This window comes from Anolis carolinensis, unplaced genomic scaffold (genome assembly GCF_035594765.1).
Source record: "Anolis carolinensis isolate JA03-04 unplaced genomic scaffold, rAnoCar3.1.pri scaffold_14, whole genome shotgun sequence".
Lineage (NCBI taxonomy): Eukaryota > Metazoa > Chordata > Lepidosauria > Squamata > Dactyloidae > Anolis > Anolis carolinensis.
In genome coordinates this window covers 2,897,690-2,913,455 of record NW_026943825.1, presented here as the reverse complement: position 1 = coordinate 2,913,455, position 15,766 = coordinate 2,897,690, and the positions used below count along the sequence as shown (strand labels likewise).

General features: G+C 34.9%; 1 protein-coding gene across 1 annotated transcript; it reads right to left on the bottom strand.

Moving 5' to 3' along the window:
- Positions 1 to 107: 107 nt before the first annotated feature.
- Positions 108 to 10,489, bottom strand: nudt17 (nudix hydrolase 17). Its single transcript, XM_062965425.1, has 8 exons — positions 10,175 to 10,489; positions 8,428 to 8,553; positions 6,075 to 6,249; positions 4,916 to 4,941; positions 4,722 to 4,814; positions 4,529 to 4,627; positions 2,618 to 2,754; positions 108 to 378 (listed from the first exon to the last, which is right to left on the bottom strand). The coding sequence occupies exons 1-8, from the start codon at positions 10,247 to 10,249 to the stop codon at positions 231 to 233; spliced, it is 879 nt and encodes a 292-aa protein (XP_062821495.1). The 5' UTR covers positions 10,250 to 10,489; the 3' UTR covers positions 108 to 230.
- Positions 10,490 to 15,766: the final 5,277 nt, after the last annotated feature.

Below are 15,766 nucleotides of genomic sequence, written 5' to 3'. Positions count from 1 at the left end.
TCATTTATTGATTTTATTTTATTTTGTTTTTGGCTGGAAATGTTCAAGTCCATTGACCTTCGTTCCTTTCCCCCCCCCCCCCCCCAAAAAAAAAAAACCTTCGCAAATACTTTTTTTGGGAAAATAACCTTTAATTAGTATTGCTGTTGGCGCATGAATGGGAAGAGCAAACGAAATCCTGCACAAAGAGAGTTGGAATAATAATATAAGGTATTATATTATACCTGTCATTAAGTCCAGTTGTGTCTGACTCTTTGGAGCCACCTCCGCAGTGCGAACCGTGTCCCGGCACTGACCCCCTTGTTGTTGCCGTTGCCGAAGAAAGTGGCCATAGGGATCGGGACCCTCCTGGACGAGCCGTTGTCCACTTCGGTGATGCTGCTCCAGGGAGAAAGGAAGGAAGACATCAGCTGTTTTCTTGTTGGAAATAGCAACCTCCTTGAACCCTCCACTAGTCATTTGTTTGTAAATAATAATAATAATACAGTATTATAATCATATTTATATTACATGTAATATTACTAATAATATTGCAATATAGTCGTATAGTGCAATATAGTAATATATAATCCTTACATTGTGCTATATTAATAATATAATATATTGTATGTATATATAACTTGTAAGCCGCCCTGAGTCCCTTTTGGGGTGAGAAGGGCAGGATATAAATGTCACTAATAATAATAATAATAATACACTATCATAATCGTATATTTATATTACATGCAATATTACTATTGATATTGCAATATAGTGGTATAGGCAATATAGTAATATATAATGCTTATATTGTGCTATACTAATAATATAATATATTGTATATACAAATAATATTGATAAAATTATAATGCAATACAATATAATACTAATACTATTATAATTGTATATATTACATGCAATATTACTAATAATATTGCAATATAGTGGTGTAGTATAATATAGTAATATATAATGCTTATATTGTGCTATACTAATATAATATATTGTATATACAAATATTGATAAAATTATAATGCAATACAATATAATACTAATACTATTATAATTGTATATATTACATGCAATATTACTAATAATATTGCAATATAGTGGTGTAGTACAATATAGTAATATATAATGCTTATATTGTGCTATACTAATATAATATATTGTATATACAAATATTGATAAAATTATAATGCAATACAATATAATAATAATACTATTATAATTGTATATATTACATGCAATATTACTAATAAAATTGCAATATAGTGGTGTAGTACAATATAGTAATATATAATGCTTATATTGTGCTATACTAATATAATATATTGTATATACAAATATTGATAAAATTATAATGCAATACAATATAATAATAATACTATTATAATTGTATATATTACATGCAATATTACTAATAATATTGCAATATAGTGGTATAGTACAATATAGTAATATATAGTGCTTATATTGTGCTATACTAATAATATAATATATTGTATGTATATATAACTTGTAAACCACCCTGAGTCCCTTTCGGGGTGAGAAGGGCGGGATATAAATGTCACTAATAATAATAATAATACACTATCATAATCGTATATTTATATTACATGTAATATTACTATTAATATTCCAATATAGTGGTATAATACAATATAGTAATATATAATGCTTATATTGTGCTATACTAATAATATATTGTATGTATATATAACTTGTAAGCCGCCCTGAGTCCCTTTCGGGGTGAGAAGGGCGGGATATAAATGTCACTAATAATAATAATAATAATAATAATACACTATCATAATCGTATATTTATATTACATGTAATATTACTATTAATATTGCAATATAGTGGTATAATACAATATAGTAATATATAATGCTTATATTGTGCTATACTAATAATATATTGTATGTATATATAACTTGTAAGCCGCCCTGAGTCCTTTTCATGGTGAGAAGGATGGGATATAAATGTCGCTAATAATAATAATAATACACTATCATAATCGTATATTTATATTACATGTAATATTACTATTAATATTGCAATATAGTGGTATAATACAATATAGTAATATATAATGCTTATATTGTGCTATACTAATAATATATTGTATGTATATATAACTTGTAAGCCGCCCTGAGTCCTTTTCATGGTGAGAAGGATGGGATATAAATGTCGCTAATAATAATAATAATACACTATCATAATCGTATATTTATATTACATGTAATATTACTAATAATATTGCAATATAGAGGTATAGTGCAATATAGTAATATATAATGCTTATATTATGTCGCTAATCATAGAATCATAGAATCATAGAATAGTAGAGTTGGAAGAGACCACATGGGCCATCCAGTCCAACCCCCTGCTAAGAAGCAGGAAATCGCATTCAAAGCACCCCCGACAGATGGCCATCCAGCCTCTGCTTAATAAGATTCTGTTTGCTTACTGTATTGTACATGTATGTTTTGGTATGCAACTTTCCCTCATTCTACAGGGTATCCCAAAAATACCTTTACACACTTGAAAAGCAACAGAACTAGGTGATGTTCTTTTCGTTGGGATTCTAAGCCTTGCAGATTTTGTGTTTCAATATTTTCGAGATTTCGATACCTGACGTTCGGCGGGAGGTTTCCGGTCCTGGTGGTCCCTTCGTGGTCGCCATTTTCTGTGCCGACAATCGATGACACAACAGGCACATCTAGCCATGCATAAGCACTCACTTCGCCTTCGTTGGGTTTAAGCCTCGCCTGAAATGTTATAATATTATTATCTACTGTTATTGTTATTTTATATTAATGGTATTATTTTATTATGATATCAATCATCACAATCATTGTTATTATCTATTATTTTATATTATTGCTATTATTACTATTATTCTTATGTATCATTATTAGATATTATTTTTATTATTATATCAATCATCACCATCATTGTTATCTATTCTATTATTGCAATTATATTACTATCTATTGTTATGTCATTTTATATTATTCCTATTATATTATTATATCTATCATCACCATCATTGTCATTATCTATTATTTTATATTATTGTTAGTATTATATTATTATTATCTATTGTTGAGATTATTTTATATTATTGCTATTATATCACTATTATTATCTATTATTGTTGTTATTATCATTATTTTATATTATTATACATATCATTAATATCTATTATTTTATATTACTGCTATTATTATATCACTATTATTTATTGTTATTATCATTATTTTATATTTCTGTTAAACATATCATTAATCTATTATTTTATATTATTGCTATTATATCACTATTATTATCTATTATTGTTGTTATTATTTTATATTATTATACATATCATTAATATCTATTATTTTATATTACTGCTATTATTATATCACTATTATTTATTGTTATTATCATTATTTTATATTTCTGTTAAACATATCATTAATCTATTATTTTATATTATTGCTATTATTATATTACTATTATTTATTGTTATTATTTTATATTATTATATCTATCATCATTCATATCTATTATTTTACATTACTATTATTGTATTAGTATTGATTTTATCTATCATCACCACCACTGCACTGTTATGATCTATTTTGTATTATTACTATTATTATCTATTGCTTTATATTCCTGCTACTATTATATTACTACTATTATTATTACCGTGTTTCCCCGAAAATAAGACAGTGTCTTATATTATTTTTTACTCCCAAAGATGTGCTAGGTCTTATTTTCAGAGGATGTATTATTTTTCCATAAAGAAGAATTTACACGTATTGTTGAACAAAAAAAAATGAACATTTATTCTATACTGTACAGTAGTTGTCATCACAAACCAACATAGCCAAACCAGACAAACTGTGACTTCTGTCAAGAATTTCTTGATACAGTAGAGTCCCACTTATCCAACATAAACGGGACGGCAGAACGTTGGATAAGCAAATATGTTGCATAATAAGGAGAGATTAAGGAGAAGCCTATTAAACATCAAATTAGGTTATGATTTTACAAATTAAGCACCAAAACATCATGTTATGTAACAAATTTGACAGAAAAAATAGTTCAATATGCAGTAATGCTATGTAGTAATTACTGTATTTATGAATTTAGCACCAAAATATCACGATTTATTGAAAACATTGACTACAAAAATGCGTTGGATAATCCAGAACGTTGGATAAGTGAATGTTGGATAAGTGAGACTCTACTGTACTATCATTATTTCCATATACAACTGGTATGTACATTTACCAATACTTCATGCTCTGGTGTTCTGTTCGGTAGGCATGCTTCCAAACAAAAACTTTGCTAGGTCTTACTTTTGGGGGAGGCCTTATATTTAGCAATTCAGCAAAACTTCTACTAGGTCTTATTTTTGGGGGATGTCTTATTTTAGGGGAAACAGGGTATTATCTGTCATCACCATCATTGCGATGATATGATATGGAGTCTCTTTTGTGGAGAGAAAATAAAGCGGGGAATAAATAAACATAATAATATTAATCCTACCTCTAATTGGCCGTGGCTTTCGGACGAATGCAAAAAGAGGTAGGCCACAATGTGATGGTGGGTTGGCAAGCCAAGGCTCAGCAATGGCGGATACACAGACTGATGGGATAGAGAGTGGAAATTATATTAGAATAACTATAACAACATTGTACATTATAACATATACAGATATACTTTTATTTGCCTCCCTTACCTCCCAAAGGCCCAGCAAGGTCCAGGAGAATTCCCCTTCTCTCAGCTTCAGGCCTGTTTCCTCTTGCAGTTCTCTCAGCCCGGCCTCCAGCAACTAGGGAAAGAAAGTAAAAGTTCGGAGCAGAATCCGAACCGTTCACAGAACACATCAGGGTTTTGGGAGCCATGGCAAGAGATTGTAAACTACCTTCTTACCTGCTCATTCGGTTCAATGTGGCCGCCTAGAAAAAAGAAAAAGAGACATCTCTTGCTAATCAATTCTGATTATCAACATCATCATTATATTATTATATTTTATTATATTATTTTTATTTTTATCAATATTATTATCATTATATTATTGTTACATTATTATATTTTATCATTTTCAATATTATAATCATTATATATTATATTATTTTTATATTTATCAATATTATCATTATATTATTATATTTATATTATTATATTTTATCATTTTGCAATATTATTATCATATTTTATTATTATTTTTTATTAACCAATATTATCATATTAAATTTTATTAATAATAATAATATTCCTATTATCATTTTCTTACCCCTCTTCAAAGGGGTGAAATTATTATTATTATTATTTCTTACATACCTCTCTTCAAAGTAGGGTGAAATAATAATAATTTCTTATATGTCTCTCAAGGCCCATGGCAGGGTGAAACACAAGAATTGTAATAAATATTATAATTATAATCAGTATTACAATAACAATAATAATAATAATAAAATAATAATAATAATAAAATAATAATAATAATAATATAATTTCTTACATGCCTCTGGAAGCTCATGGCAGAGTGAAACACAACAACTATTACTATAATAATAATATCATTATTATAATAATTATAATATAATCATTACAATAATTATAATTATTATAATTTGTTTCCTGTCCACCTCTTCTACAGGCTGTGTACAGCATCGTTAAAATACATCAATCAAAACACGAGACCGTGAAAACACATAATAATAATAATAATAATAATAATAATAATAATAATAGGAAATAGTTGCCCATTTAGGAATTATTATTATTATTATTATTATTGACAGTAAAAACACAGCAAACAAGATGTATATGCTGGATTTTGTACCACAAAAATCACAAGTTGAACAATTCCCAAGTGTTTAGGACTGTATGATGTTATTATTATATCATATACCTAGGGTGCCAAGTTATTACATACAATGAAACTTGAGCATTGGAGGAATATCTATATCAGGTAACCAAGGATCAATCTTGCTTTGTATTTTTTTTAAAAAAAGGTTTCTGATGCTCCTCCTCCTCCTCTGTCCAGTTGGGATTCTTTTAGCAGCATCAGCCTCTGAATGCTTACCTGGCGGGACCCAGACGTCCGGGAAGAGGGTCATCCTTTGGGATCGTCGGGTCAGCAGGACTTTCCTGGCGGCCGATTGCAGGAGCGTGGCCACGGCAGCGTCCACTCCGCCATGCAAAGGAAGGGAGGCCGATGGGTCGCGGCTCAAGAGCTTCATAGGGCAGGAAGAGGGGCGCTGCGTTGTGGGAAATACATGGATGAAGGAACAGATAGATAAGTAGGTGGATGGATAATCAGGTAAATATATATTATAGTAATAATATAATGTAATACAATTTAATACTAATAATACAATATAATAATATGAATTATATATTATATTACATGTAATATTACTAATAATATTACAATATAGTGGTCTAGTACAATATCTATATATATAAAAGAGTGATGGCATCATGGCAGCAGACAAAACAACAAAAGGAAACACCCCACAACCTTGAAAATTGACAGCACAACCCCTCATCCATGCCTCTAGGTTGATACAACAAAAAGAAGAGAAAAATAAAGTCCTAATTAGAGGGAGAGGAATAATTGTTTTTATCCAATTGCTGCCAGTTAGAAGGCTAAGCTCCGCTCACTTGGTCTCCTAGCAACCCACTCAGCCCAGGGGACAGGCAGAATTAGGCCTCTTGCACACTGCCTATAAAATACAGATTATCTGATTTGAACTGGATTATATGGCAGTGTAGACTCAAGGCCCTTCCACACAGCTATATAACTCATTTATAATGGACTTAATGTCAGGGGAAAACCTTTACCCTTGACCTTAACTACCACCAATTCCTCAATACTTTATTTCCCATACTACCATACTTCGCCACAGCAACGCGTGGCCGGGCACAGCTAGTAGTAATATATAATGCTAATTATTGTGCTATGCTAATAATATAATATATTGTATGTACATATAATTTTTAAGCTGCTTTGAGTTCCCTGGAGCCCCCGGCGGCGCAGCAGGTTAAAGCGCTGAGCTGCTGAGCTTGCTGACCAAAAGGTCGGTAGTTTGAATCTGGGGAGCGGGGTGAGCTCCCGCTGTTAGCCACAGCTTCTGCCAACCTAGCAGTTCAAAAACATGCCAATATGAGTAGATCAATAGGTACCGCTCCAGCAATAGCGCTCCATGCAGTCATGCCGGCCATATGACCCTGGAGGTGTCTAGGAACGATGCCGGCTCTTTGGCTTAGAAATGGAGATGAGCACCAACCCCCAGAGACATTGGACACGACTGGACTTAACGGCAGGGGAAAACCTTTACCTTAAATAAATAAATAGAAGGGTATACAGAGAAATAAATAAATGGATGGACGGCTAGACAGACAGACAGACAGACAGATGATAGATAGGTGGAAGGATAGATGGATAGATAAGTAGGTGGATTGATAGATACTAGAAGATAGGTGGATGGATGAATGAATAGATATGGATAGATTGAGAGATGGATTAATAGATATTGGGACATTTAGGGGGTTGGTTGGATAGATAGGTAGGTAGGATACTTAGATTGATATATTATTAGATAGATAGATAGGATAGTTAGATATATAGTTAGTTAGAGAAATAATTAGATAGATAGATAGATAGATAGATAGATAGATAGATAGATAGATAGATAGATAGATAGATTAGATAGATAATTAGATAGGTAGGTACGTAGGATAGATATAGTAGGTAGGCTAGATAGATAGGATAGATATATACAGTAGAGTCTCACTTATCCAAGCTAAACGGGCCAGCAGAAGCTTGGATAAATGAATATCTTGGATAATAAGGAGGGATTAAGGAAAGGCCTATTAAACATCAAATTAGGTTATGATTTTACAAATTAAGCACCAAAACATCATGTTATACAACAAATTTGGCAGAAAAAGGAGTTCAATACGAAATAATGCTACATAGTAATTACTGTATTTACGAATGTAGCACCAAAATATCACGATGTATTGAAAACATTGACTACAAAAATGCGTTGGATAATCCAGAGGCTTGGATAAGCGAGGCTTGGATTAGTGAGACTCTACTGTAGATAGATTAGATAGATAATTAGATAGGTAGGTAGGTACGTAGGATAGATAGATATATAGTTAGGTAGGTAGGTAGGCTAGATAGATAGGATAGATATATAGTTAGATATATAAATAGGTAGGTAGGTAGGTTAGATAGGATTGTTAGACAGACAGATAGGCCAGATAGTTAGATAGATAGATAAATAGGTAAGTAGGATAGATAGATACGATACATAATTAGATAGGAAGGTAGGATAGATACGATAGATGCATAGATAGGTAGGTAGGATAGATAGATAAATAATTAGGTAGGTAGGTAGGTGTTGGGACATTTGTGGGCTTCTGACCTGAATCCAGGCCCTTCTTGACCCGGGGAACTCCTTGCTGGAAATGAGGAAGCGGTTCTGCTCCAACCCGCAGCTGACCATCAAGGCATCTTCCTCGCTTGCTTTGCAGAAATGGCCCACGATGCTCTGCAAAGACATTTGAATTTCCCCTTTCAAGCCTCTTTGCAAAAGCAATTTTTCATCGAAGGCTTTCGTGGCCGGAATCACTGGGTCGCTGTGAGTTTTCCGGGCTGTCTGGCCATGTTCCTGAAGCATTCCCTCCTGATGTTTCGCCCACATCGATGGCAGGCATCCTCAGAGGATTCCCCCAGGCAGGAAACAGCCAGGCTTCAAAGCTGCAAGGCCATTCAATGCTAATCAAGCTGGCCAATGGCAACATTCACAGTTGCCTCCAACAGACAAGAATTCTTTCTCCCACCCTGGACATTATTCCACAGATATACGGTATATACAAACCCCACTTGCCTTGTTTTCAAGAGATCTCACAACCTCTGAGGATGCCTGCCACAGATGCAGACAGAACTTCAGGAGAGAGCCTTGATAGGCATGTAAGACATTTATTATTATTAAAATAGAATAAAATAATAAAATAAAGTAAAATAAAATACAAGTAAAACAAAAAATATAAAATCTATATATATAAAAGAGTGATGGAATCCTGGCGACCGCCAAAACAACAAAACTAAACATCCCACAACCTCGAAAATTGACAACACAACCCATCATCCATGCCTCTAGGTTGATACAACAAAAAGAAAAGAAAAATAAAGTCCTAATTAGAGGGAGAGGAATAATTGTTTTTATCCAATTGCTGCCAGTTAGAAGGCTAAGCTCCGCACATTTGGGTGTCTTAGCAACCCACTCACCCAGGGGACAGGCAGAGTTAGGCCTCACTTAGGCCTTTTCCACACTGCCTATAAAATACAGATTATCAGATTTTAACTGGATTAGATGGCAGTGTAGACTCAAGGCCCTTCCACACAGCTATATAACCCATATAATCTTATATTATCTGCTTTAACTGGATTATCTGGACTCCACACCTTTACCTTAACTACCACCAATTCCTCAATACTTAATTTCCCATACCACCATACTTCGCCACAGCAACACGTGGCCGGGCACAGCTAGTAAAAATATAAAGTAATAAAAATAATATATAATATTAGTAAAATAATATAAAAGTAAAATACTATAAAAATAATAAAAATATAATAATATATAATAATAAGTCCATAAGGTCTTGCTTGAACATGGCCAGTTTAAAATAAAAATATAAAATAATAAAAATAATATATAATATATAATATTAGTAAAATAATATAAAAGTAAAATACTATAAAAATAATAAAAATATAATAATATAAAATAATAAGTCCATAAGGTCTTGCTTGAACATGGCCAGTTTAAAATAAAAATATAAAATAATAAAAATAATATATAATATATAATATTAGTAAAATAATATAAAAGTAAAATACTATAAAAATAATAAAAATATAATAATATATAATAATAAGTCCATAAGGTCTTGCTTGAACATGGCCAGTTTAAAATAAAAATATAAAATAATAAAAATAATATATAATATATAATATTAGTAAAATAATATAAAAGTAAAATACTATAAAAATAATAAAAATATAATAATATAAAATAATAAGTCCATAAGGTCTTGCTTGAACATGGCCAGACAGCCCGGAAAATTCACAGCAACCCAATCCCTCACTTCTTATTTATCTCTTACTTGCTGGAAATGTGCAGCTTTGGGGAAGCTGTCCTCTTTGGAGAGATGCACCAACACCTTTCGGAAGGTCTGCATGATATTTAGATGGAGAGATCAATCAAGAAGAGAGCAAAGACTGCAAGGCAATGCACAAAGCTGCATCACTCCCAGGGACTTTGCAAACATTTGCAGCAAAATAATGCATTCTGCAAATTTAATGCATGCATGCTTGTGGAGGAATATTGAGATAAATAGATGGGTAGATTGGTCAGAAAGAGAGCAAAGATCAGTGCAAAGCACAAAGCTGTATTCCCAGCATTTGCAGGAAGTGCATGTTGCATGTTGCATGACAACAGGAAGTGATGCGCATGTGCAAAAAAAAGGCATGCCTCCCAATGCTTCCCTCTTGTCTGCTGGAGGAGGCATTGCAAGCCTCCTTACTGTTTTATATTTTTGTTATTTTTTATTATATTATTTTTATATTATTTTACTAATGTATAATAAGCCGCTCTGAGTCCCCTCCAAGGTGAGAAGAGCGGGATATAAATGTAGTAAATATATAAATAAATAAATAATATTGTACATTATTGCTTTCATATTATTTTTATTATTTTATATTATTATTTTATATTATTATTTTACTTGTATTTTATTTTACTTTATATTACCATATTTATTATTTTATATTTTTATTTTTTATTATTGTTACTCTTTTCAGAAGCAAACAAACATTTCCTTTTAGAAGAAGAAAAATTCCACCTTGGCTGCATTTCCAAAGTTGGCCATGAGAGGGCAGGCCCTACCAACAGAATGGTAAGGTTCAAGATAGATTTTCAATACCAATATTATTTATTTTTAATAAAAATTATTTATTTTGGAACACATCTCACCACATTAAAATAGAGGATGTGGCCCTTGACGAGACATGCTGCATTATCACAGGATGCCTACAACATACACTATTGGAGAAATTATACTGTTTATCCAGCATTAAATGACCTAACATCTGCCGAGAAGTAGCAGCCAAAGCAGTACCTATTGATCTACTCACACTCTGGGGGTTGGTGCTCATCTCCATTTCTAAGCCAAAGAGCCGGCGTTGTCCGTAGACACCTCCAAGCTCATTTGGCCACTGGCATGACTGCAAGGAGCGCCGTTATTTTCCTGTCGAAGCGGTACCTATTGATCTACTCACATTTGCATGTTTTCAAACTGCTAGGTTGGCAGGAGCTGGGGCTAACAGTGGGAGCTCACCCCGCTCCCCGGATTCGAACCACTGACTTTTGGTCAGCAAGTTCAGCAGCTCAGAGGTTTAATCTGCTGTGCCACCGGGGACTCCTTTATTTGTGTTTTGGAAACCTTATTTTTGTAAATAGTGCAACTCTATAATTTTGCTGGCGCCTCCGGTGCCACAGCGTGTTAAAGCTCTGAGCTGCTGAACTTGCGGACCGAAAGGTCACAACCTGGCAGTTCGAAAGCATGCAAATGTGAGTAGATGAATAGGTACCGCTCTGGCAAGAAGGTAACGGCGCTCCATGCAGTCATGCTGGCCACATGACCTTGGAGGTGTCTATGGACAACGCCAGCTCTTGGGCTTAGACATGAAGATGAGCACCAACCCCCGGAGTGTGAGGAAATCAATAGGTACTGCTCCGGCGGGAAGGTAACAGCGCTCCTTGCAGTCATGCCAGTGGCCACATGACCTAGGAGGTGTCTATGGACAACGGCGGCTCTTGGGCTTAGAAATGGAGATGAGCACCCAACCCCCAGAGTGTGAGTAGATCAATAGGTACCGCTCCAGCGGGAAGGCACTCAATGCAGTCATGCCAGTGGTCACCTAATATGTTACTCTGTTGTACATTTATGAGGAGGGTCTTTTGTTAATAAGCCCATTCGCCCAACAAGGACTAAATGTTTTGATACGGCCGATGAGCTAATCAATAAAACGTATTGATTGATTGACTCAATCAGCTCCTTAGTTCAATGATAAGCTGCCTGCAACGAAGCCTGCGAGACTGAGACCTCATCACACTAGATCCACTTGGATCCACTTTGAATCCACTTTAGGGTATGGGCTTTAAACAGCTCAGCCAGACAGGTCCTGGGTCTCACCAAACTAGAAATCCCAGAATTCTGCAAGAGGCAGAAACCGGATTTAAAGTGGATTCATGCTCTGGTGTGATGGGGCAGGAGGTGGCGTTCAGCTTGCAGCAAGTCAGAGCGAACATGGGTATGTATGTGCCTATATAAGGACTTACTCTGAGGCTGTGGAAGCCGCCAAGAAATCTCTCATTGCGGCCAACATTGCTCCTGCACGGAACTGTCCAGTCGAGCTGTTTCAAATGCTTAAAGCCACATTTTTGTTCTTTTGATTTAGATCCCACTATGTATAATAAGCTGTATCTCTAAGGAGAACAAGTGTCAGGTTTATAACTACAGTAGTCTCACTTATCCAAGCTAAATGGGCCGCCAGAACCTTGGATAAGCGAATATCTTGGATAATAAGGAAGGATTAAGGAATTAGGTTATGATTTTACAAATTAAGCACCAAAACATCATGTTTTACAACAAATGTGACAGAAAAAGTAGTTCAATACGCAATAATGTTATGTTGTAATTACTGTGTTTACGAATGTAGTCCAAAATATCACGATATACAGTAGAGTCTCGCTTATCCAACGAAAACGGGCTGGCAGAATGTTGGATAAGCAAATATGTTGGATAATAAAGAGAGATTAAGGAAAAGCCTATTAAACATCAAATTAGGTTATGATTTTACAAATTAAGCACCAAAACATCATGTTAGACAACAAATTTGACAGAAAAAGTAATTCAATAAGCAGTAATGCTATGTAGTAATTACTGTATTTACGAATTTAGCACCAAAATATCATGATATATTGAAAACATTGACTACAAAAATGCGTTGGATAATCCAGAACGTTGGATAAGCAAGTGTTGGATAAGTGAGACTCTACTGTATTGAAAACATTGACCACAAAAATGCCTTGGATAATCCAGAACCTTGGATAAGCGAGTCTTGGATAAGCGAGACTCTACTGTACCTTAAAATGTGTTTTAGTATATGATGTTCAATGGATATATATTTGTAGCAAATGTGGATGTATATCACAATTTCAGACCACCAGAAGAAGGCCTGGAGCAAGGCCGAAACTGGTCGTGGTCAGCTGATTCATGTTCAGCTCGGCATAAGAACACACGGCGTTGATATTATTTCAGAGTGATTGTACAAAACCCATACAATATTGTTTGGGATTGCTATGAATTTGAACAGTATAATAAGTGTAACAGTCAAATTATTTGCTGAACTTGTTTATTTTCTATTTTGCATATAAGTGGGCTATTTGTGTTGAGCTTACCACACTTGGCACACAGGCCCAGCATGGCCAACTGTGCATACTTTTATATTATTTTACTTTTATATTATTTTACTTTTATATTATTTTAAAGGTAAAAGTTTCCCCTGACGTTAAGTCCACTCGTGTCCAACTCTTGGGGTTGGCGCTCATCTCCATTTCTAACCCGAAGAGCCGGCTTTGTCCATAGACACCTCCAAGGACATGTGACTGCTGGCATGACCATGGAGTGCCGTTACCTTCCCGCCAGAGCAGTATCTATTGATCTACTCACACTGGCATGTTTCCGATTGGCTAGGTTTGGCAGATGCTGGAGCTAACAGCAGGAACTCACCCCGCTCCACGGATTCGATCCGCCAACCTTTCATTTTAACTTGCTGTGCCACCCGGGGGCTCCGAATACAATAATATTTATTATGTGAATCTAATAATAATGGCATATAAATAAAAATACTAATATTAATGTTGCGAGCTGTTTGCTTCACATTCAAGAGATAAAAGAAAAAAAATAATAAAAGTGCCATATAAATGAATAAATCATAGAATCATAGAATCATAGAATCATAGAATAGTAGAGTTGGAAGAGACCTCAAGGGCCATCTAGTCCAACCCCCCGCTAAGAAGCAGGAAATCGCATTCAAAGCACCCCCGACAGATGGCCATCCAGCCTCTGCTTAAAAGCCTCCAAAGAAGGAGCCTCCACCACGGCCCGGGGGAGAGAGTTCCACTGCCGAACAGCCCTCACAGTGAGGAAGTTCTTCCTGATGTTCAGGTGGAATCTCCTTTCCTGTAGTTTGAAGCCATTGTTCCGTGTCCTAGTCTGCAGGGCAGCAGAAAATAAGCTTGCTCCCTCCTCCCTATGACTTCCCCTCACATATTTGTACATGGCTATCATGTCTCCTCTCAGCCTTCTCTTCTGCAGGCTAAACATGCCCAGCTCTTTAAGCCTCTCCTCATAGGGCTTGTTCTCCAGACCCTTAATCATTTTAGTTGCCCTCCTCTGGACGCTTTCCAGCTTGTCAGCATCTCCCTTCATCTGCGGTGCCCAAAACTGGACACAGTGTGATTCCAGGTGTGGTCTGACCAAGGCAGAATAGAGGGGGAGCATGACTTCCCTGGATCTAGACATTATTCCCCTATTGATGCAGGCCAAAATCCCATTGGCTTTTTTAGCTGCCGCATCACATTGTAGGCTCATGTTTAACTTGTTGTCCACGAGGACTCCAAGATCTTTTTCGCACACACTGCTGTCAAGCCAGGCGTCCCCCATTCTGTATCTTTGATTTCCATTTTTTCTGCCGAAGTGAAGTATCTTGCATTTGTCCCTGTTGAACTTCATTTTGTTAGTTTCGGCCCATCTCTCTAGTCTGTCAAGATCGTTTTGAATTCTGCTCCTGTCTTCTGGAGTGTTAGCTATCCCTCCGAGTTTGGTGTCATCTGCAAACTTGATGATCGTGCCTTCTAACCCTTCGTCTAAGTCGTTAATAAAGATCCTGAACAGAACCGGGCCCAGGACGGAGCCCTGCGGCACTCCACTTGTCACTTCTTTCCATGATGAAGACGACGCATTGGTGAGCACCCTTTGGGTTCGTTCGCTTAGCCAATTACAGATCCACCTAACCGTAGTTTTGTCTAGCCCACATTTTACTAGTTTGTTTGCCAGAAGGTCATGGGGGACTTTGTCGAAGGCCTTACTGAAATCTAGATATGCTACATCCACGGCATTCCCTGTATCGACCCAACTCGTAACTCTATCGAAAAAAGAGATCAGATTAGTCTGGCATGACTTGTTTTTGGTAAATCCGTGTTGACTATTAGCAATGACCGCATTTGTTTCTAAGTGTTTGCAGACCACTTCCTTAATGATCTTTTCCAGAATCTTGCCTGGTATTGATGTGAGGCTGACCGGACGGTAATTGTTTGGGTGCCATATAGCATGCTATAAAAGTGCCATATAGCATGCTATGCAAATGATATATGTATAATGTGTGTGTGTGTGTGTGTATATATATATATATACATATACATACACACACATACATATCCCACCCACAGGAGAAAAGCGGGATAGAAATAAATAAATAAATAAATAAAAATATATAATATACAATATAAAATAATAGATTATAACATAATATATTGTACATACTATATTGATATTATATTATATTATAATATATTATAATATAATATATTATATATTATATAATATATTGATAATGGCGTGGACTGGTCT